This window comes from Danio rerio, chromosome 13 (assembly GCF_052040795.2).
Source record: "Danio rerio strain M-AB ecotype USA chromosome 13, GRCz13ab, whole genome shotgun sequence".
In the NCBI taxonomy this organism is placed as follows: domain Eukaryota; kingdom Metazoa; phylum Chordata; class Actinopteri; order Cypriniformes; family Danionidae; genus Danio; species Danio rerio.
The window spans coordinates 43,505,001-43,529,804 of record NC_141033.1 but is presented as its reverse complement, the minus strand read 5'-3'; the positions used below and the strand labels follow the sequence as shown (position 1 = coordinate 43,529,804).

Genomic DNA, 24,804 nt, shown 5'->3' with positions numbered 1-24,804 from the left:
GAAAAGAAACGGCGTCATACTGCCCTGTAGCTTTTGTTTTAAAGGCGAAATGCAGCCATATGTTTCTCTGGCTACATAATTTACAATCTCCAGAAATGTATATAGGGGTACTTTTTCAGAATGAGCATATGTTGATAATTTTTCACCTTGAGAATTATTTAGCAAAATCCAATATTACAATCTATTTTTACTGCTTTATGTTAATATTTAGTCAATTTTAAAGATTTCATAAGAACTGTAGGAAGAAATAACAATAACAAAAACATTACATGTAAAGCATTTAGGCCAGTAGGTACATGCTATTTTAATCTACAGGGTCTAAAAATTATTTGACCTAGACCAAATTTCATTAAAAGGCTGAAGGAAAAGTTTGAAAGCAAAAGTGCAATCAGGCTGCAATGAAATTAGTATGATGACATAAGAAATAAGAAAAGGATGTAAACTGCCCATTTACACAGAAAACAACCTTCTAGTCTACGCTCACCAGTTAAAAAATGCAAAAACAATCAATTGCATTTGTGTGCCTCAAAACAAAGCTCATAAATATTGCAAAAGCAAATTCACAATTTAACCATTCATCGTGCACCAAACAAATAAAAATGTGTCTCTAGAAAATTGTTAGATCCCAGCTAGTCATGCTAGAACCTGTGAATTCACAAGCAGCTTGTGCCATTTCCGTGTGCAACACGCAATAGAGAGTAAATTGAAATGGCACTATGGGCTGCTGGATCATTAGGTAAAGGATTTTTTGGCAAACAAAACAGCTCCAATGTTTATATCTCAGTTGGATGGCTGCACAGTAAATGCCTCAAAAAAATAACCTTGGTTGTATTATTTTTTGTTCCTCAATGCAAAATTTTTGGGGCCAAAGCAAATTGCCTCAGAAAAGCAAACTGATCGCTCCTGGGCTTGTTTTCCACAATCAGAAAACAACAAAAACCCATATCAGAACTCAAAATCCAGCTGTTTTATTGAATTTTTATCAGACTGCTGCAGGGCCACAGTTTGACATATCTAATGCATGCGCATCAAGTCCTCATCATGATTATCAAGCATCTTCAAATGAAAGTAAACACACTTTATATCTATGCAAGAAAAGAAGCAAATGGGGTTGTCTAGTAAAAATGCCATTTCTGGCTTCTACCTGCTGTGAATCAGAAACAATAACCCCACACCCACACCCACACCCACACCCACACACACACACACACACACACACACACACACACACACACAAACACACACACACACACAACACACACACAACACACACACAACACACACACAACACATACACACACACACACACACACACACACACACACACACACACACACACACACACACACACACACACACACACACACACAAAAAAAAACAGCCCAGGTATATTGGAAATATGGCTACATTTTTGAAAAACTTAATATTTTATTGCTCCAGGTTTATTTCGTTGCACATTTTAGATGACAAATCTACTAGAGCAGGGGTGGCCAACCCTGTTCCTGGAGAGCCACCTTCCTGCAGATTTCAGTTGCTACCCATATCAAACACACCTGCCTGTACTAGAGGGCACTGTCTTTATTTTTGCAAATCTAAAATACATTACTCAGTGTACATTGGCTGTACATTTCAGATACATGTGATCCATGCACACGTCCAGGAGAAGGTTGGCCTTGTCGTAGAGATTACCTAGTGAATCACTGGTATAAACCCCTCTCTAAAAGCAACCAATAGTGTTTTCAAAAGTGTAAGGATGGCTAAATCTCTCCAGAATATCAGACCGTAAGAACTGTTATGGAATTTCATGAGACAAGACCACAAGAATTGCTATGCAATACAACAATAGACTTTATGATCTGAGAAGAAGATCAGGAAACCAGCTGTTCAACTGTTCAATTCAAATCACTGTCGACAATACGAGAATAGGCTGGAAACACAGAGCTACACCTCTCCAGGGGGGAATTCGAGAAAGTTCACCCTTCTCCTTTCACCTCAAGCCCCCATTCTTGACCTTAAGTTACCTTCACATTTCACATAAAATGTCCAAGGTTTTAATATGGTGTATCTTGTAGCCTTATATTCATGTTTGATATCATTTTAAATGTCTCTGTGTGATTGGTAAAGTGGTCTTACTTTTACTGTAATATTTCACTTGTATATGTTGATTTGGTTTTTGGCTTTGATAAAATCCCCATCCGCCCCCACGATAGAGATGGTTAACTCTTTTAAATTCACCAGGCAAGGGTCTCGGCAACGCTTCTATTGTCTTGAAATCATGGCTGTTTGTTCTGAGTTGAGTATTTAAGGAAAATTGTCACAAATATTATTGGGATCTTGTGACCAAGACACCCCGTTGCAGCATCTCTGACACTTAAGCTGCAACATACTTCTCTGGTCAGGTATGCATCGCTAACTCTTTGATTTATCTTTATCTCTGAACTGGCTTTCTGATTGTTTTATTATGTAATTGGCATAATACAATTTGACCTGACCAATAAAATGTTAAGTTGATTCATTCTGAGTTCTCCTGAAATTGTTTACATCCAGTAGATTAAGTGGAGTCTGCGCTAACTTTATAATTCGACATAATGAGATTTGATTCTAAGACACATTTGACTGTAATAAGCTGCTTTGGCACGACAGCATGGAGATTTTTAATCATATAATCGCTGAAATTAGCAAGTTGTATGGAAGTGGCTAAATCTACTACTTTTTAGGATGAGTGAGCAGTTGGCAACCAGACTATTTAAGTATTAGCTAACACTACATCCTCTGACTAACTTCAGTATTTAACAACTGCACCTTTGACCATGTTGTTAGTTTTGTCATTGGGCTAATAGATGGACTTCTACAAAAGCTTAAAAGAAAAGTGTACTGCAACCACAGAGTTTACGTTGATTTCATATTTCTTTTATCACTTAAACCATACTTCACCAAACTCAAGACACAAGTACAACACTATAAAAAGTGAGAGGCAAACGTTTCATTACAAATCATACACTCTTAAAAGAAACGGTTCTATATAGAACCAAAAATGGCTCTTTCAAGTGCTTCATATATGGAACCCCAAAAAGGTTCTAAATAAAACCATTTTAAGGGTTAATTAAATAGAACCCCAAATGTTTCTTCGAATTCAAGTTAGATGGTTCTTGTCCCAAAAAGACTGTTAGATGGTTGGAACCATTTAAGGTTTTTTTATTATATATATATATATATATATATATATATATATATATATATATATATATATATATATATATATATATATATATATATATATATATATATATATATATATATATATTGTGTGAATGATGAAGCTGTGGTGGACTTCTCCTTTCAAAAAATTAACCGTCACTCTCAAGGCTCTTCACCACCTGTCCACAACAATGATTATTAGTTTTAAATAAATTATTAAATCATAAAAACATGGTACTGCACAGTCTAAATAAATAAACTGGTTATTTTATTTATTTCACAAACTAATTTTCAAAAAATTTTAAATATTAAGTATATATAAAATATAAGTTATATGCTAATGTGTAAACCTGAATGAAAAAAATCCCATCATACTGTACACTGATAAAGATTTTGACCACAGCATTCATTTTATTAGGTTTTGACTCAAAAAGCTTTGTATATCTGTGTTATAGCTTATAATTATTTTATAATCTTTACTAGATAATTATGTTATGAATCAAAAATTATAGAACCATTTTAATCAAAAAGGTTCTTTGCACTCAAAGGGTTCTAAATTGAACTATTTTTTTGGGTAAAAGGTTCTACTTACCAAGTATAGAACCCCAAGGTTCTATATAGAACCTCTAGGAACCTTTTTTTTTTTTTTAGAGTGTACACATGATCATAGATGATGATTGTGATATTTATTTGGTCTTGTGCAAAGAACTGTATGAAAATAATTATTTTTTTTCATTTACAATTATGTCAGTGTAAATATCAGTGTGAAAGTAGTGACAAACACACAGACATGGCTGAGTCTTGTGTCACTGACATTAACAATGGAGTTGTAGTTTATTACAAGATTAGTCAGGCAGGTAAAAGTTAATCAAAGGAGCAAACGTGTACATGCAGAGCAATCTAAAGTTGTAGTCAAAGAACAGGCAAATGTTCGGTACAGGCAGCAATGAATCAAAACAATAACACGAGGCAAGGCTCAAAACACAACTAGGCTAGACATAATGTAACAAAACAGCTAACAAGACTCAACCATGTCTGTGTGTTTGTCTGCCGTAAATATGGTCCATGTAATCAGTCCTTGCGCAGCTCCAAGCTATGTGTGTGTAATCAAAGAAGAACTGGAGCAGATGTGTGTGTGCTGTGCATGACAGGATTTTTAGTTTCTATGGAGACAGGATTGTAGTCTGTGTGACATTGAATGTTCTCCAGCAATATAAAAGGTTTAGATCGCTTGTGATCGTGACAGTGCTGTTCAGCTGGAGCCCATCAGGGTGTACACTGTATTTTTAGGCTGAAGCTAAAACCGTCAGAAATATTACGCATGTAAATAAATACACAAAACAAGCCCTGTATCCTAGGATGGCAGAGATGTCAAGTTAACAGAGACAACAAATAGAATAAAAACATGCACATTTATTAAACTCTGGGGTCGATAAGATATTATTTTCTAATTCTCTCTCCAAGTGTGAACATGTTTGGTAACACTTTAGTTTAAGTAACAGTTGACACTATTTACTACTTGGTTGTTACCTGTCTATTATCAAAATATTAACTGTTTATTAGCACTTATAAAGTATGATCTTATTCCTCTTCCCTAATCCTACCCAACACCTAAATCCAACTACTACTAACAATTCATAAGCAGCTAATGATTGGTTTATTTAGGTAAAAGTCTTAGCTAAAGGTTTGTAAATAGCATGAACTATACATTAAAACAAAGTGACCAAATTCTTATATTTAAACAAATCATGGCAAAGCTGAATTTTGAGCATTATTACTCCAGTCTTTATAATTAATGTAAAAGACATAGCCGATTGTATTTTTGAGAATACTCATCAAGACATTAAAACTTATTTAGTGTGCATTTGTCTGTCCAAGCCCCCCAAATGGCTTGGCCAAAGGCAAATACAAAAGATAAAATACTAAATAAATAACAATAAATACAATTTAGTATTTGAATGAGTGTTAAATTATGTATTGTGGTGTATTAATGGTTTCAAATGCTGTGTAATATTAATAATTATGCAGTAATGTTTGAACTTCAGGGCTCTGATCTTAAATGGTTTAGATCAGGGGTGGCCAATCCTGTTCATGGAGATCTACCTTCCTGCAGATTTCAGTTGCAACCCTTATCAAACACACCTGTCTGTAATTATCAATTGGATTTCAGGTCCTAATTAATTGGTTCAGGTGGGTTTAATCAGGGTAGGAGCTAAACTGTACAGGAAGGTAGATCTCCAGGAACAGGATTGAGCACCCCTGGTTTAGATCTTATTTGTCAAACAGCAGCTTTTGTGTTAATGTTGGTCAGACCTTTTCATCCTCCAGACCTCTGACATGTGGAGTTCCACAAGGGTCTATCCCTGGACCTATTTTATATGTAAATATGGGGTGGCTTTTCATTTTTATGCTCATGACACTCAGATTTATGTTGCTTTTAAAAGTAATGATACAAATGGGCTTGACTCCCTTATGAGATGTCTAATCGAGGTTAAGACCTGGCGGTCGTCAAATTTTTTACATTTCAATGAAGAAAAAACTGAGCTGGTCTGGTTTGGCAATCATAACCCTCTGCATTTATTGGGTTTTGGTGAGCTATCAACTTATTAAAAACCTGTTGTTAGAAACCTTGGGTTTCATATCGATAGTGATCTGAAATTTAACAAACAAGTAAATTCAGTTGTTAAATCCAGTTTTTACCATCTATGACTTGTGGCAAAAGAAGTCATTTCTCTCTTTTAATGACATTGAGAAGGTGATCTATGCTTTTATTTTGGGAAGACTTGACTATTGCAATTCTCTATATGTGGGTATTAGTCAAAATGCCCTGAATAGATTGCAATTAGTACAAAATGCAGCTGCGAGACTTCTGACAGGGACTCGCAAGTATGAGCAGATATCCTCAGTTCTTTCCTCTCTGGGCTGGCTGCCTGTTAGGTCACGGATTGACTTTAAACTATTAATTTTTGTTTTTAAATCCCCAAATGATCTGGCTCCACCCTACTTATCAGACCTCTCACATGTGTATATTCCTGGTAGGGCAGTAAGGTCTTCTGAACAGTTTATTCTTTCTGTACCAAGGTGTAAGCGAAGTGGGGACCGGGCTTTTGAAGTTATTGCACCAAAAATCTGGAACGGGATTCAACCCCACATCAGACATGCTCCAACTCTATCTGTTTTTAAAAAGGTTTAAAACTCCATCTTTGTTCTTTAGCATTTGCGCCTTTTTAATGTTGAGGGGTTTGCCTTATGTTTTAATTGTTATGTATGTGATGTAGGTTCTATTTTAATTTAGTAATGATTGTGTTCAGCACTTTGGGCAATGTTGTGTTGTAAAAAATGTGCTTTATTAATAAAAAAAAAACTTTAACACATTAAGAATTTAAATTTTGACACGAATCAGTTACGAATCACTGATCAACAATGATCTTCTACACTCCTAATATTCTGTAAATCAATAAACAGAAATATCATAATAAAAGTTTAATTTAATAATGTTGTCATATATGGTGACACGGTGGCTCAGTGGTTAGCACTGTCACCTCACAGCAAGAAGGTTGGTGGGTCGAGTCCCGGCTCGACGTGTTCGCATATGTTTCCTCTGGATGCTCCGGTTTCCCCCACAGTCCAAAGACATGCGCTATAGGTGACTTAAAATGTCCGTAGTGTATGTGTGAATGAGTGTTAATGGATGCTTCCTAGTACTGGGTTGCAGTTGGAAGGGCATTCACTGTGTAAAACATATCCTGGAATAGTTGGTTCATTCCACTGTGGCAACCCCTGATGAATAAAGGGATTAAGCCGAAGAAAAATGAATGAATGTTCTTATAATGTGCTTGCTCTGTTCGAGTTTCTCTCATAATATCTGTTGAGCATTACCTTGTGCTCAGTAATTACATTAGAGCACTGTGATAAATAGCCTCCATTCTGCATGGTTTGTGAAGCGCTGGGCCTGATCTCTCTCTCTTTTGTTTACAGCTGTTAAAGGACAGGGCAGCTGCAGGGTGGGTAAGACCACAGCAGGTCAAAACCACTTTAAGCGCTGACATATCAGTGCTGTTTCCCCTGTGAATTCTAATACACTAAGCCACGGCTTCTCCTGAAGTCTCATTTACATGCAGACACAACTGGGAAGCAACTATGACAAAAGATGTGTGTTGGAAAGAAAGATACAGAAGAGAGAGAGAGAGAGAGAGAGAGAGAGAGAGCGATGAATAACTGCTGCACGTGTTGCTATGCAAACACTCGGATGACAATAAAAATACCTGTATTTTTAACATTTTCTTGGGAAAAGTGGTCGCTGCCTCTGTAAAAATGAGTTGTTGCAGGTTTGAAAATTGATCGCTTAGAAAAGAAACAGCACAGCTCTCCTCAAACCCTGCAATTTAAGCTGTCACTCGTGTCTGCATAACACAAACAATTCTAGGGAAGTAACATTCTGAATTTTAATTGGTTGTGTGGTTTTAAACATTTATGAGATTCTTTGTTATGTTTAACACAAAAATAAGATATTTAGAAGAATGCTGGTTGCCCCATTGATTTCCATAGTAGGAAAAAAATACTAGGGAAATAAATAGGTGTTAGCTACTATTGTCACGATACCTGCGATCTTACGGAGTCACTACCAATAACTTATGGACTACAAATCCGCCATTTCTGGACTACATTTTCATACATGCACTCCGGTCACACTCACACATGCTTCCTCAATTAGACTGATTACTCGTACCACCTGAGTATTGTCAGAGACTGATTGCACACACTATTTAAGCAGCACACTCACCCACTCCCAAGGCCGAGTCTTGTGTATCTGTAGATGACATTATAACGTGTTATTCCTTGTCTTGTTTCCCCATGTTTTACCAAGCCTTGTATTCTTGTTCTCCCTGCCTGCCGCCTGCCTTTTGACTTCTTGCCTGTTTACTGATTAAACCTGTCGCCATATACCTGTTTGCTACAGTGTTGACCTTTGCTTGCCTGACCACTGATTAAACTTGCATTTTGGATCCTACCTCAGTTGTATGTGTCAGTCCCCATGGTCACAACTAGAGGTGTGAACCTACACTGGCCTCAAGGTTTCGCTTTGATTAAGATTATCATGCCATCGATTCGGTTCAATTTGATATCACGGTGCATTGACGATGCTTTCCATCCACAATGTTATATTTTACTCCACAGCACAAGAATTTTTGTATTACAATGTATAATTTATTAACGCATTCTCTGTGTATTTGTAATACAATTTTGTCCCTTAATACAGCAGTAATATATATGAACTGTACATTTGATTTTACCTACTCAAAGAAATCCCTCTTTTTGAATGTGTCAAACAAAAAAAAAGTACATGGACAGAACAACCAGAAAAGGTTTACCCCAGAAGTCCTAAGACATGCGGTATAGGTGAACTGGGTAAGCTAAAATTGTCCGTAGTGTATGTGTATGAATGCTAGAGTGTATAGGTGTTTCACAGTTATAAGTTGCAGCTGGAAGGGCATCTGATGCGTAAAACATATGCTGGATAAGTTGACCATTCATTCTGCTGTGGCAACCCCAGATTAATAAAGGGACTAAGACGAAAATAAAATGAATGGATGAGTTGTTATCTTTTGGATTACTTCAGTCTTCATAATAAATGTAAAAAACATAACCGACATTTAAATTAAACATTTAAGGATGCTCATCAAAACACTAGAAATTTAGTGTGCATTTGTTTGTCCAAGCCCCCCAAAATGCAATAAATATATAAATACAAAACAAATTACTTGCTTTGTCCATATACCCCCTCTCGATCATTGAGATCTTACTATCTCAATTTACTCACCGTGCCCAGAACACACCTTAAAAAACGAGGTGATCGAGCGTTTGCTGTTGCTGGTCCTAAACTCTGGAACAGTCTACCAATTCACATTAGACTTTCCCCCTCCATCTCTGTGTTTAAGTCTGTTTTAAAGACCTATCTATTTTCTCTCGCTTTTGATACCCCTTGATCACTGTTTTATTGCTTTTATCTGTTAAATGTTTCTTTTATATTCTGCTTCTCTGTTTTTAGCACTCCTATGTACAGCACTTTTGTCAAACTTGGTTGTTTTTAAATGTGCTCTATAAATACATATTGTATTGTATTGTATTGTATTTGACAGTGTGTGTAAAAAACCAAAAGCAGGTTACCAAATATGAAGTTTAGCTATATAGGCTTCCTCAGTGCTTCTACACAAAGAGATATGAGCAATAATGATAGCATCAGTATTCTGTATGAATTTAAGCATGAGTTGTCATTGTTTGGAAGTGAATGCAAAGTGGATCTGCTTTCACAGCACAGAAAACTTCTTTTCTAGACATGCTGACAACCCGAACACAGACTCTTTCATGCCTCAACTATAACTACAGTGTTGGAGAGTCAAAATAGGTATTGTTTGTGCGCTGAACACTGGATTAGGCAAATTTGTTACAAACTTATGCGGTTTTATGAGGAAGTAACACTGGAGTTACTGGCAAGCTACTCATTTCAGGCCATTCAGGATACAGTATATTCCTTCTATTGATAGAGAATAACTTATCTTTGAAATGTGGCAGAATTTATGTGTAAATGCATAGTAGAGGCACTTTGAATTCTGTCATACTTTACATAAAGAATATTGGTTTGTCTCTCAGGTTAAAACAAACCTTGATTACATAAGATGTTAATATTAGGTTAGATTTAGGTCACCAGCATTAAAGGACGATGTTATTTTGATGTCCAATAACAACACGAAATTATGTCGATATTTGGTTGATTATAGAAAGTGACATCAAGCCAATATCTTAAACCAACATCATATTGACATCAAATACTGACATTAATTCATCAGTTAAGCATCAGCGACAGATGCTTAACATGACGAATACTCCTTTAATCTGACACAAACTGAACTGAACAGAACTGGACTCTCTTCTGAGTGCAATTAAAGTTCAGTTTGCTAGTGGCAGTAGGGCATAAGGGACGTGTGTCGCATTTGGCCGTGCATGGAGAGATCAGACACACGCATGTCCCTTAATCCCAGTCCAGCTCACTTCCTTTCCCAGACACTATCCAGAAAAGCAGAGACAGAGAAGCGCAGGAATGCCACAAACACAGCCGGAGGATGGAGAAACAGAGCCAAGCGGAGGAGAATATGCATGAAGCAGAACAATGGCACAGACAGAAGAGAAGAATGAGGAGAAGAATGGAATAATAAATGAGAGAAAGGTCAGCACACAAGCCTGTGCATACGGGACGATCTGGTTAAATGGGGAAAAACAAGAATTACAGATATTAATTATGCCTGTGTAAACTGGCTGCTAATTAAACAACCAGATCTTGACTTGAAAGCAGCTCGGGGCTTTTTATAAATGTGGAAAAGCCTAATGAGAATGGGTAAGGTGGAAGAAAGGCAAGTTATCCACCATTTTCCAACTCTTTCCAACAGTTTTCTGTATGTATATATATATATATATATATATATATATATATATATATATATATATATATATATATATATATATATATATAAATATATATATATATATATATATATATATATATATATAAATATATATATATATATATATATATATATATATATATATATATATATATATATATATATATAAATATATATATATATATATATATATATATATATATATATATATATATATATATATATATATATATATAATTTTTTTTTTCTACCCATTTAATTATACTTTTGAATTGCATTATGGGACCTTGAGACTTAAAAGTGACTTTTATTTACATTTATTTATTTATTTTATTTTATTTTTTTAGGGGTTTTGACCTTTATTGATAGGACAGTGGAGATATAGATACAGGAAAGTGTGGGGAGCAGAGATAGGGGAAGGATCAGCAAAGGACTTCGAGACGGGAATCGAACTTGGGTCGCTGCGAGCACTTCAGTGCTATGTGTCGACGCACTAACCACTTGGCTATTAGCGCGACTTTTATTTACATTTATAATAGTTTAAAATGACATATTCTGATATTTTACAGACTTAGGGACCGTTTACATTTCAATTCTAAAAGCATATGGAAAGCTTCTTTCACAATTTTTTTAAACACACTTTGCGCACCTTTGTCCTTGCTAGGCGACCATCAACCATTTTCTCAGAGGATGGAAAAAAAAAGTGTACAAACTATAAAGCTGATTGTTGAGTCAGTTCTTGTCATGTGATTGGCGGTGCGCTTGTGGCATTCTGAAAAGTTGAGATGTTTTTAACTTGGTGTGCCTGGAAAGCGTGAGCATTTCACGCCGGTCATGTGCCGCATGCGCATCGCTCCCAATATGCGTGCACAAGCTACTTGTCTCCATTGGAAATAACAATCTTGCAAGAGGCTGTGATATAAAATATATATGTACTACTTAGTTTCCCCCGTCCAGAGCAAATGCATAACTGTTGTCTGTGTGTAACCGTCTTACTAGCCAATTAAGTGAGCACACTTTTGTTCTGCCCAATCAGAATTGCGCAACCAAACTATGCAGAACTACCACAATAAAAAAAAGAAAAGAAAAGAAAACAAACAGGATATCGCAGGAAAGTGGGATAATGGGATCTGCTGCTTCAGAAGCATTAATAGAAAAATTCATATCATAGAAAAACAGCATTGGTAATTTGGGAATATTTTGGTATTTAAGTCACAGACATAGAACAAAAACAGGTCATTTTTAAAGGCTGTCACAGAATTGTTGCCATGACTTACAGATTATTGAGCTAAATTTTGACTACAAAGTTAAAATCGCAAATCAAATCGCAATTGCAATATCTGTCCATCAAAATCACAGTTACATATTTTCCCACAAATCGCACAACCCTAGTGTACATGATGATTGCATGAATTATAAATTCTGGTCAGTGCCTAATTTTTAAATTGCAAGATCCTGGAACAGATCGGAGTAACAAATGCGGCATGTTAGCAGAGGAGGAGGAGGTGTCGTGGACCAAGGTGATGAAAGGGGGAGGAGAAGATGTTGCCGATAAAAGTGAAGAGGGTCGGGGAGTTATGTAAGAAAGTGATGAGCGGAGGAGCGGGGCAGGGCAGGGGTGCGTGTAAGGACGGGGATCTGTAAAATGAGGTGCTGGATCAGATTTTAGAGATGGCGCATCCGGCTTGTTCCTGCACAAATTAAGCACTGCTTCTGTTAAACTATCAGTAACATTTTGCTTTTGTTTAACTGGGTACAATGAGGTGTCATTATTCTCCTCACAGCTCATCCATTCAATATTAAAAGGAAACTTTCCTAACAAATTACTTTCAGCAGAGCATGAATAACCTTCAAAACTCAAAACAAGTCTTTCTCAATATTATGTGTTAAATGTCACAGCACTGTAGGGAACATAAAAGAAAATAGGAAAACACGGTGAACTTTAGCCACAGATATGCTTGCTATAGTAAGGTCACATTAAAATATCAAGCATCATTTTATTTGCATGATAGATGAATATAAAGCACAAAGCCAGACGTACCTTTGACTCACTATGTGTATGGATTTTTGTAATGCAACTGTTAGGATGTATTGGGGTGCAGATGTACAAAACCAGTGACGAGGAATAAATTCAGTCCAAAGTGTTTGTTTAGTGCAAAAATGTGAACATTCCCAGAAAAAATATATATATACAAAATTTACAGAATCAAAGTGTGTTCTGGCTATGCCAACAGTTAGGCCCAAACACACAACTATCAACACAGGAAAAAAAAAAAAACTTCCTAAAATGGCCGTCATGCAGGAGCCATTTTATAGAGTTTGGCTCCACCCATTTTGTTAGAACATACCACATGAAAACATATACAACTTCTAAAGCAAGTCAAAAATATTTTATGAGACAACACATATGGTAGTAACATGCAACATATACTGTACATCTCAGAATGACCTAAAAAAGTGTCTGATTAATATGTTCCATCAAAATCAATGGTTTCTTTGATTTATCCCCCTATGACATCATCTAACATGGTAGAACCCTAATCATTGGGGAAATGGAAACCTTAAAATGGCTGCCTTTCCTGCATACATATTTGGCTGTTTGGAATTGACCCAGAATGTAAGTAGGACAATATTATTTGTTTGTTAGTTTTAACCATGGAAAATAAACTATTATGATTGCAACAAAGTCTGGTGTGATTTATTTTAAATGTTAAACCAAAATATGAAATGTTAAGCTGAATAAAATAAATAAACAAACAGCAAAAATGATTTTTCAGAAATAAAAGGAGCATTTCTAAATCACACAAAACAGTCAGGTATCCACACACACAGTACATTTGATGTTTGTTTGTTTTTTCAGCCGGCATCTAAATTGTGTGTATAGTGGAAATGGTTTGTGTGATTTAGTGCATGCTTACTAGCTTGCCTACATAAAAGTCAGTCACAGCCTATCTGTGACAGCAACCTTATTATCTGAAATGATTTGTTTAGGAAGTGTAAACCATAATTAGAAATGCAAAAGTCAAAATGTGGGCACATTACATAGGGTTCCATTGTTTTTATACAGTACAAACTGTATTTTCTATTGCCCAACCCCACACTACCCCTAAACCCAACCCTCACAGGAAACTATGTACTGTTTTACTTTCTGAAAAAACTCATTCTGTGTGATTTATAAGCTTTATGAGAAATTAGGACATCAGCAATTTCACCACCTTCTTGTAATACCTGTTTCATACACATGCCATTAATCAGATGTGTCCTAATATGTCACAAAAACAAGTACACACACACAAACACACACTTATCATATCCTAAAACCTCCAAACAAAACTTTCTACTAATTTTTTACCTCAAATATTAATTCAACCCACATATCTCTCTCAGTCTGGCCTCCGGTCTATTGATAAAATCACAGATTATCATCACAGATGGAGCGATTGGTTGCCTTCAGTCATACTGAGCATTATAATCCCACAGTGGCAGATCGGGAAATGTGGCCTAAAATAAAGCAAGCTGTGCTAATCTATGTATGTTGAGGGGGAAAAAAATCTAAAATGTCCCTTGCTTTATTTATGATGGCAATGTGTGTGTGTGTGTATGTGTGTGCGTGTGTGCGTGTGTCTGTGTGTGTGTGTGTGTGTGTGTGTGTGTGTGTTTCGGTTGGTGTGTACTTACTTCTCACAGTGGCCGTTCTGGTGCAGTTATAAAGGATGGCAAGCTCTCCAAACACTTTTCCTGGTCCCATGGTGCACAGCTTCAGTCCTTCTTTAGTCACTTCAACCTTACCATCTAAAATAAAAACACAGCGCTACTGTAAATATCACAGGGAAAATAAATATCTACTTAGTTAAATTAATTAAAGGCACAATTCATCGTGAGTTCAGTTTAAACAACATTAATATCTATTAGTGCTTCGTAGGGATGAGAGATAGTTCACCCAAATATGTACATTTCCTCATTATTTACCTTTTGCTTAAACCATGACTTATTACTTCTGTTGAACACAAACGAAGATATTCTGAAGAATGTAAATGGGAAAAGCAGCCATCAATATCCATAGTATAAACAAAACAAACTATGAAAGTCGATGGCTGTTTTTTCCTCCAACAATTCAAGAGTTCACACTTAGATATTGCTTGACAACTGTAAGCAGGTTTGGCATGCTGTCCCGGGAGAGAACCTTGAGCTCGGAGATAGTTGAGCCCAGGGCTCCCGCCAGGTCCATAGAGCATGTGAGGGGAGTACGAGATCAGATGGTTCTCGAGAGCTCCCCTTTTTTGTAAAGGAGAAAAGGAGTGGATGGGGGGTTTCTTCGGAAAACGAAGATAAGGGAGTAATATCTAGCTAGGCTACTTATAGTGAGTTAGGATAGATCTGATTGGCTAACTAATGAGTATAGATAGGTGGCCAGCTGCAGTCAATTATATCACATGCTCCTTTTGAAATTAGTTTAAAAACTTCACTTATAGTATATCTTCCTAAGAAGTATAACAAGTAGAGGGAGAGTAATGAGTATAATGGCAAACTTTAATATTTTTAGGTGAACTATTGCTTAAATGGTCAACAAGACATTTGGAAAGACACGTGAGACATGTTGTACTCTCGAAATCATAATGTAGCTATGTTTACATCCCAGTATTTTTATGCGCATTTTAGATATGGACATATAAAACGGTTGATGGAAACACCAAGATGCGCATACATTTTGAAAATGTGCATAATAAAATATGCGCATAACAGAGTAGGATAAACGCTTTATTAGGTAAGAAAAGATGTGCATTATGATTGGAAACGCTTTTACTGAACAAAATGCAGGATGTGCATTAAAAAAAAGTCATGTGATTTTGTTATGAGATCAAGTGGTGATGAAAATGTGTGCCAGCAGGCTGAGCACATTGTAAAACATCTGAAATATTGTTTTGGTCATTCTAAAATGCTGTAACCATTTCAGTATTAGTGTTATCATACTATAAATTACCTCCAGAATAGTCAAGAGCATCTGCGCTCTGCATCCTTTAAACGCCACCATCTGTTCTTTGCGTGTCGCTATTGTCTTCTGAGGCGGAAGTCATTTATTAAATAAGGAAAAGATTCATGCTGCTTCTCCTACTGCAGTAAATTACGTACATTTTAATACTTCAAATACAAAAAAAAGTATAACAAAATACACTAATAAGAATGTCTGTGAAGAATCTGTGAAGAGTCTTAATCAAATTCACTATAAAGAACTGAATTTTAATTTTAAGAATAGCCTTTGTGCTCTTGCATCCAGTATGCATATTTTAATACTAATTAAGCAAAAAGTTGTTCATTTAATATAAAATAAAAGAAATAAAAGAAATAATTCATTCACTTTCGTTTAGCTCACTCTTTGATTATCAGAAGTCGCCACAGTGGAATGAACCACCAACTATTCCAGCAAAAGTTTTACACAGCGGATGCCAATCAAGCCGCAACCCAGTACTGGGAAACACCCATATACACTTGCATTCACACATTCACACATTCTTACACATTTTAGTTCCTTCAATTCACTTATACCGCATGTCTTTGGACAATGGGGGAAACCAGAACATCCATAGGAAAACCCACGCCAACACATGGAGAACATGCAAACTCCAAAATAATATCACTACAATAAAAAAAACAGAAAATCACAATGAATTATAAGTATATAATCTCTTGAAAATTCATATATACATAAGCAACTGGCAGGGGATGACAAGTGCTGTGCCAACTGCTGCCATATCATGAACAAAAATCACATCAGCCTTCAACAGCTTTAGTGAGACTGCTCATTAAAATACACCTGTTGCGCTCTCTCTCTCTCTCTCTCTCTCTCTCTCTCTCTCTCTCTCAGAGGTGTCAGCTGCAGATGAGCTGATATGATACATTACTAGCAGAATAACAGGAAGTCGAGCATCTCTTCTCACTTTTCAACGGCAGATCACACAGGCAGGTGAAGACACGGGAGAATGAGACAGAGCCGCGCGCAGATATATTGAAAAGGTGTGAAGGACATATCAAGGTTTTACAGAGCAGAGACAGTGGGATGTGAGAACATAAGAGAGCGAGAGAAAAGAGAGAGAGTTGATGACCCTTCCCTTGATGGACTATTTCATTTATCATTAAAATTCAACTCTGGCAGAACTGGATTATGGGGCAGAATGCCTTTCAATCGGCCTTGACCTAATCAAACTTTCCCCTGCATCCATTATTATTATTATGGTTTAAAATGAACTTTAAGTGAATTAATTGAGGACATTTCTAAAAATAAAAATAAATCAACATTTGTGGACAATGGATTTATTCATTCATTCATTTGCTTTGCGGCTTAGTCCCTTTGTTAATCTGGGGTCGCCACAGCAGAATGAACTGCCAACTTATCCAAAACATGTTTTATGCAGCGGATGCCCTTCCAGCTGCAACCCAGCACGGGGAAACACCCATAAACTCTCATTCACACTCATACACTACGGACGTTTTTAGCTTATCCAATTCACCTTTCCCACATATATTTGGACTTGTAGGTGAAACAGACGCACTCGGAGGGAAACCCACGCGAGCATGCAACATGCAAACTCCACACAGAGATGCTAACTGACCCAGCCGGGGCTCAAACCAGCGATCTTTTTGCTGTGAGGTGACATCGCTACCCATTGCACAACCACGCTGCCCCACAATAGAATTATTATTACAGGTTTTTTTGCATACTTGGTACAGACAGCACAGATCATTGTGTGTGCATTATTTGCTCCATCTGCCCACAATATTTCTGTGTTTATTTGCTTAATGCGTGAATATGTGTCACCACATGGAGTTCTTTGGGAAAATATAATTAGCTATTTCTATATAAACTTCTCATAATTTCCACTGAAGAGAAAGTGGCAACAGATGTTATCCTGAGTAGACACTCTTTGATTTGAATAACACACATCATTTACATTAGAGAGAGTCTGCCATTATTCACACAGTCTGACTTAATGTTGTAGTTCCCAATAATGGCAGGCTATTCTGCTTTATTTATTCACCAAAGCAAAATTTCAAATGTTCACGCATTCTGCGCTTGGTTGAGTTTTAATTTCGTCCTGGTTATGACTTCCTCAAATGATAAATCAAATGAGAACAAGTACCACATAATAGCTATGTTTCCATATGCGCATTTTGAAATATCACACAAAATGGAAACACCAAGATGCACATACATTTTGAAAACGCACATAAAAGACTTAGGCCCAATCCCAATTCTACCCCTTAGCCCTTTCCCTTACCCCTACCCCTTATTTTGCGCGTTCCTGTGAAGAGGTAGGGGTGTCCCATTTCTCTTTAGCTTGAAGGCGTAGGGAGAAGGGGTAAATACCCCTTCAAATGAAAATTTTTAGGACCACACTTGAAATCAAGGGGTAAGAAAATTTCCCAGAATACACCAACCGCAACGGCAGAATTGCTACACCCGGAAGTAGGGAGATCCACAAATTAGTATTTTGTTGTCATTATATGTTTTAATATATTTATAACCGTGTACGTGTTTTACCATCATGCTTTAAAAAAATAAATGAAAACCTCTAAATTTCGCAATCTATAATCCCTAATAATAACTCCTATATGGTCGTCCCACAACATTCTGACACTTGATGACACTTAAATACCCTATCAGAAAAGTCTACTGGCTGGGAATGGGTTTTTTACAGTGTCTGCTATAATGTTAATGTTGTTTTTGTTGTGTTTACATAGATGAACAGTGTAAATACACATTATAGTTATGATCTTATTGCCACATTATATATGTATATATATATATATATATATATATATATATATATATATATATATATATATATATATATATATATATATATATATATATATATATATATATATATATATATATATGCTCTTCCCCTTCACCCTCAGTTGTAAGGGCCAAGGAAAAGGGAAGGGGTAGGGGTACAAAAATAGAATTGGGATTGGGCCAAAGTAGGATTAACTTTTCCTTTAAAGGGCACCTATGATGAAAATGATCTTTTGTAAGCAATTTGGACAGAACTGTGTATATAGTGTGCCCACAGTCATATTGGAGTGATATACACCCAACATTAATATTTTATTTTTATAGTCTTGATTTCTGCTGCAACATTCGGATGGTAGGGACAGAATTTGGCGTCAACAACACGAAAGCATGGATCCATCCATTGTACCAACATTTCAGGCTGAAGGTTGGTGGTGTAATGGTGTGTATTTTCTTGGTCCACTTTGGGCCCATTAGTTCTAATTGAGCATCGGGTCAACGCCAAAGCCTACCTAAGAATTGATGCTGACCGTGTCCATCCTTTCATGACCACAGTGTACTCATCTTCTGATGGCTTCATCCAGCAGGATAATGCACCATGTCATAAAGCGTGAATCATCTCAGACTGGTTTCTTGAACATGACAATGAGTTCACTGTACTCAAATGGCCTCCACAGTCATTAGATCTCAATCCAATACAGCATCTTTGGGATGTGGTGGAACGGGAGATTCGCATCATAGATGTGCAGCCGACAAATCTGCAGCAACTGAGTGATGCCATCATGTCAATATGAAGCAAAATCTCTGAGGAATATTTCTAGTACCTTGTTAAATCTATGCGACAACAGATTAGGGCAGTTCTGAAGGCAATAAGGGGTCCAACCCAGTTCTAGTAAGGTGTACCTAATAAAGTGGCCTGTGACGGCTACTTTTAGCAGGAACAACACAGACACATTCTAAAGACGCAAGAGACTTTCATCTCATTAAAAAGCATAAATCATTAAGTAAATATTGTCATTAATGTGGTGCAAATACAAATTAATGAAATGGAAACAAAAGGGATCGAGAAGACTCGAGCATGAACGGGGTCAAAGTCATAAAGTTCAGCCTAGAGCTTGATCACACTGAAAAGTCATTTCAAACATGTTTTTCCCAAAGCTACAACACCCACTATCCACCACAGGAAGTAATAATGTCCAAAAGCGTGGCCTCCAGTTCCTCCTCTGACAGACACAGGAAGTTGTGACCTTCGGGGTCAAAGACATTGTTGTGAACAACCGATTACATTTCCCAACACGCACTAGTGTGTTTCGTTTAGTAAAGCATGGAAAATCTCTCGTGATCCGTGACATGTTAAAAACTGACAAGTAACCCTCTATTATGGTTGCTCTGTCATGGTTATTAAGCACTATTGTTCAGAGCAGCTCCTATTAATGCCCTGCAGCCAATCTTCTATTAGCCGTGATGATTCACAGAGATAAGAAGAGGAAGAGCGCGAGAGACAGAGATGTTGTTCTTACATGGGCTCTACTAAACAAACATTAATAACTTAGAGACAGATGCTAAGTGATCAAGCCGGCAGGAATGAAATAAAGCATGAAATGAAATAAAGAGAGCGGACTGTAGATAAGGCCACTGAAGACAGATATTAAATGATGGGAGATTGTCTTGTGTTTACTCTCCAGGCTCAAATGGACTCTGAATGTTGTACATCCGAGTAAACCTAAACACAGCGCAGGAAATAATGAAAGGCGGGACCTGGAATTGGACTGGGAAAAGTAAAACATGCTGTATTATGATTTTAATGGGTCATTTTATTTGTGGCTTTGATTACGTAAGCAGAGGCAAGATTTTAGAACGGTGGCAGACTAAAATAATAAGGCATGCTGTTGGTTAGACACTTACTGGCCACTTTATTAGGTACACCTGATTAATTACTTGTTAAAGCAAATTTCTAATCAGCCAATCACATGGCAGCAACTGAATGCATTTAGGCATGTAGAATGAATATGGCAAGGTTTTTTGGTGCCAGACAGGCTGGTCTGAGTATTTCAGAAACTACTGATCTACTGGGATTTTCACGCACAACCATCTCTAGGGTTTACAGAGAATGGTCCGAACAAGAAAAAATATCTAGTGAGCGGCAGTTCTTAAGGCACAAATGCCTTGATACCAGAGGTCAGAGGAGAATGGCCAGATTGGTTCCAGCTGATAGAAAGGCAACAGTAACTCAAATAACCTCTCAGTACAACTTAGGTATGCAGAAGCGCATCTCTGAACACACAACACATCAAACATTGAGGCAGATGGGCTACAGCAGCAGAAGACCAGACCGGGAGCCCCTCCAACATTGGACAATAGAAGACGGAAAAACGTTACCTGGTCTGATGAGTCTCCATTTCAGCTGCAACATTCGGATGGTAGGGTTAGAATTTGGCATCAACAACATGAAAGCATGGATTCATCCATTGTATGAACAGTTCAGATGGTGGTGATGTAATAGTCTGTATTTTCTTGGCACACTTTGGTCCTATTAGTATCAATTGAGCATCGTGTCAACGCCACAGCCTACCTGAGTATTGTTGCTGACCATGTCCCTTTCTTTATGACCACGGTGTTCCCATTTTCCGATGGCATCATCCAGCAGGATAATGTGCCATGTCATAAAGCGCGAATCATCTCAGACTGGTTTCTTGAACATGACAATGACTTTACTGGACTCAAATGGCCTCCACAGTCATCAAATCTCCATCCAATAGAGCACCTTTGGGATGTGGTGGAACAGGAGATTCGCATGATGGATGCGCAGCTGACAAATCTGCAGCAACTGCATGATCCTATCATGTCAATATGGAGCAAAATCTCTTGTTTAATCTATGCCACAAAGGATTAAGGCAGTTCTAAAGTCAAAAGGGGGTCTAACTCAGTATTAGTAAGGTGTACCTAATAAAGAGGCCAGTGAGTGGGAAAAAATAAATAAATTAAATTAAATTATAAATGTATATTTATATATATATATTTTTACATTTATTTAATTAATTTTAATGAATTATATATATATATATATATATATATATATATATATATATATATATATATATATATACACGCACACACAATTTATTTTTACAAAATAAAGACACTAAAAATATAAAATATATATTTAATTTTAAACTAATTTAAGTTGTATAACATTTTATTTATTTATTAACAATCCATACAATCCATTTGGTTTAAAAAAAAATGACATATTATACATTATGCATACTCCCCAACTTAAGCATGATAAAGATAAATAATATTGTAAAAAGTATTTTTAAAAAGAAAGAAAATAAAACCATAGAAGAGGAAAGAAAGACGTGACTGAGATGATGGGAACAGAACAAGTGCAAACCTGTAGACCAGTGGAATAATTCATGGGAAATTTTTCATTAAATCCAGTTGCCAATTTGCAAGACTCTGCATTTGTTATCAGTCACATTGAGTGAGCAGAATAAAAAGAAGCCAAGAGCCTACAGTAGCACCAGATAATACTAAAAGCAAAGGTCCAGTGATATCAGTGTCAAATAAAAACCAGACGTTACAATATTTACCGACATACAAATCAAAAGATATGGTTTGAAGTGCATCAAAGTGACAGATAATCACTTTCACTGCCATATTCAGTCCTGGTCTCATGGTTGTAAAGCAACTGAAGATTTAAAAACATTGCGAGAATTCAACTTTCACCCATCGACAGATTGCATTCAGGATTTTTGTATCTTTTAAAAACTGAATATATGAAGTGATTAATCTGTTTAGATGTTTGAAATGAGTCACTGCTGGAAAAATGGGTTACAGCTTGAGGCTCCCTTGGACTTAGCAGTGCAAGGGTTCGGTGGTCAATCCGCACAGCTCATTCATCATCATTAAATCAGCCTGAAATATAAATTGCCATATATATGACTTGCTCAGTCTCTATAATGGTTTTCCTTTACGGTTCACATCATGAATCATTCTTACCCTGCTCTTTCAGTCATATACTCTAGAACCATTTGATTACACAATGCCAACTTCTTTTCAAAATCTAACAGTCTACAGTTTCTCTCATTGAATATAAACAGTATGACAGATTACAGAAATTAAAACACACTTACTGGTCACTTTATACAGTACCAGTTTGGATATCCTTTGGCCTTCAGAAGTGGCTTGATTTATTATAGCATCCTGCAGATTGAATAAAGTCCTGGGAATATTCCTTGGAGATTCTGGTCCTTATATACAAGATAGCATCATGCACTTGCTTCAGAGGTGTCATGATGTGAATCTCCCTCTCCACCACATCCTAAAGGTGCTCTGTTGTTTTGAGCTCTGGTGACTGTGGAGGCCATTTTTATAGTGAACTCCCCGCCATGTACAAGAAACCAATTTGAGATGATCTGAGATGTGTGACATGGCGTGTTATCCTGCTGAAAGTAGCCATTACAAGATGGGCACACTGTGTTCATAAGGAGATAGACATGGTCAGCAGAAATAACCAGGTATGCTGTAAACTGTTTTATTTATACTTAGGGCCCAAAGTGTGCTGTGAAAAATCTCCCCTCACACCATTACACCACCAGCAGCCTGTCCTGTTGATGCAAGGCAAGATGGACCCATGCTTTCATGTTGTTTACGCCATATTCAAACCCAACGCTTTCAAATGCTGCAGCAGAAATTGAGACTCGTGAGAGTAAGCAAGCTTCCTCCAATTGCCCAATTTGATGCACCGTGTGAACTGTAGCCTCAGTTTGCTGTGCTTAGCTGACAGAAGTGGCACTAGTGTGCTCTTCTGCTGCTGGAGCTTCAAAGTTTGACATGTAGTGCAATCAAAGATGTTGTTCTTCAGATCTCAGTAATAAGAAGTGGTTTTAGTCACTGATGCTTTTCCACGGCGTAAAAAGTGATTAGTTGACTTTAATTTTTAAAACAAACTGAGCAAACCAGTTGCTTTTAAAGCAATTAGTTGACTTGAGTAACAGTGAGTAACCTTATTGCCTTTAATTTATGAAGTTGGGATAGATATAAAAAACTTTTTTTAAATAATAATAATAATAATTATTATTATTATTATTATTATTGTTATTATTAATAATAATAATAATAAGTAGGATATTGTTTATTCATTTTTTTTATATTTTGAAAAGTCTACTTTTACAATTTGACACATGAAAATCACTGCAGAAATGAACTAACCAGCAGGCCCATGTCATATACAGGACAGTTACTTAAAGGTTCAGAACACCCTGGAGAACTTTTTTTTTTATATTAACAGATGTGTGTGTGTTGTGCATCAGTTAAGACAATGTTAGCACCTGTCAGCTTTAATTGTGGAGGAAACTGGATAATTTTGAGCTTTTGTCAGCTAATTTCAGCTTCCGGGTTTAAAATGATTTTTGGGGCGGGATCAAAATCGGCGACGTAGCGCAGTACTGCAAGTGCAATGATGACGCGTCGGTTTCTCATTATTATTCATAGCGGAGTTTTCCTATCCTATGAGAAGAGCCGGCTGCTTAATTATTCATGAGACCTGCCAGACCTGCCAGTGTCAAGCCCGAGCTGAGAAACACGGAAACAACGGCAAAGTATTTAGCCGTTCATGAAGGCTCATATGCGTTTGTTTGCATGATCCACGGGGTTTGTTGCATATTTTCCCCCGCGATCTTGTCAGGGCCGATCATACAGCAAAGCTGTGTGCGTGCTGCTTGCATTTTTGTCGGGAGAGCAGCACGAGAATTAAAGAATGGCGGACGTTGACTTTTATCAGGAGTTCGTTCACATTCAGACACATCACTGTGCTGCCGTGTTTGCCTAAATCCTCCAGATTACCAGCAGGGTTAATGGTTAAAATAGACAGGTCAGGAGACCTGCTGCACTGAGTTTGCTGGATACGGGGATTGAGGGAGAAGTCCTCATTTATAGGGTTTACCTGAACACACTTATCTTTATAATGATATAAATTGTGGTTATGTGTATATGAAATTACGAATAACAAATGTAGCAGGGCATTAAATCACTGTTCATTTATTTGCATTTTAACTTTGTAAACTATAAACTTATGTGTCTCCTCGCGGTTTGTGTCTCATTTTGTGAGCTAACTGACAACAACAGTTGTTCGCTCACGTTTTCCCCTGCTGGATACGCCCACTCCTGCCCGATGCTCGCGGAGCTCCACGCCCATTAATCATGCATCTTTTGAAAAAATTCTGAAGTAGACTTTAACCGAAAGTGGGGGGTGTCATGGCCCTTTAATAAACAACCCACTATAAATTAAAAGCATTAATGTATGCTATGTTTTTGCTTTCACAAGCATTGGAGGTGTAACATAAATTCCGC

General features: G+C 36.9%; 1 protein-coding gene across 3 annotated transcripts in view; it reads right to left on the bottom strand.

Annotated features, from left to right (window-relative positions):
* prkg1a (protein kinase cGMP-dependent 1a) overlaps positions 1–24,804 on the bottom strand; it is a 147,308-nt gene that overhangs the window by 79,123 nt on the left and 43,381 nt on the right. For all 3 annotated transcript variants that reach the window (NM_201030.1, XM_087277707.1, XM_087277708.1), the window contains one exon: positions 14,337–14,450. In NM_201030.1, the coding sequence (NP_957324.1) occupies positions 14,337–14,450 (114 nt within the window). The remainder of the gene's footprint in view (positions 1–14,336; positions 14,451–24,804) is intronic.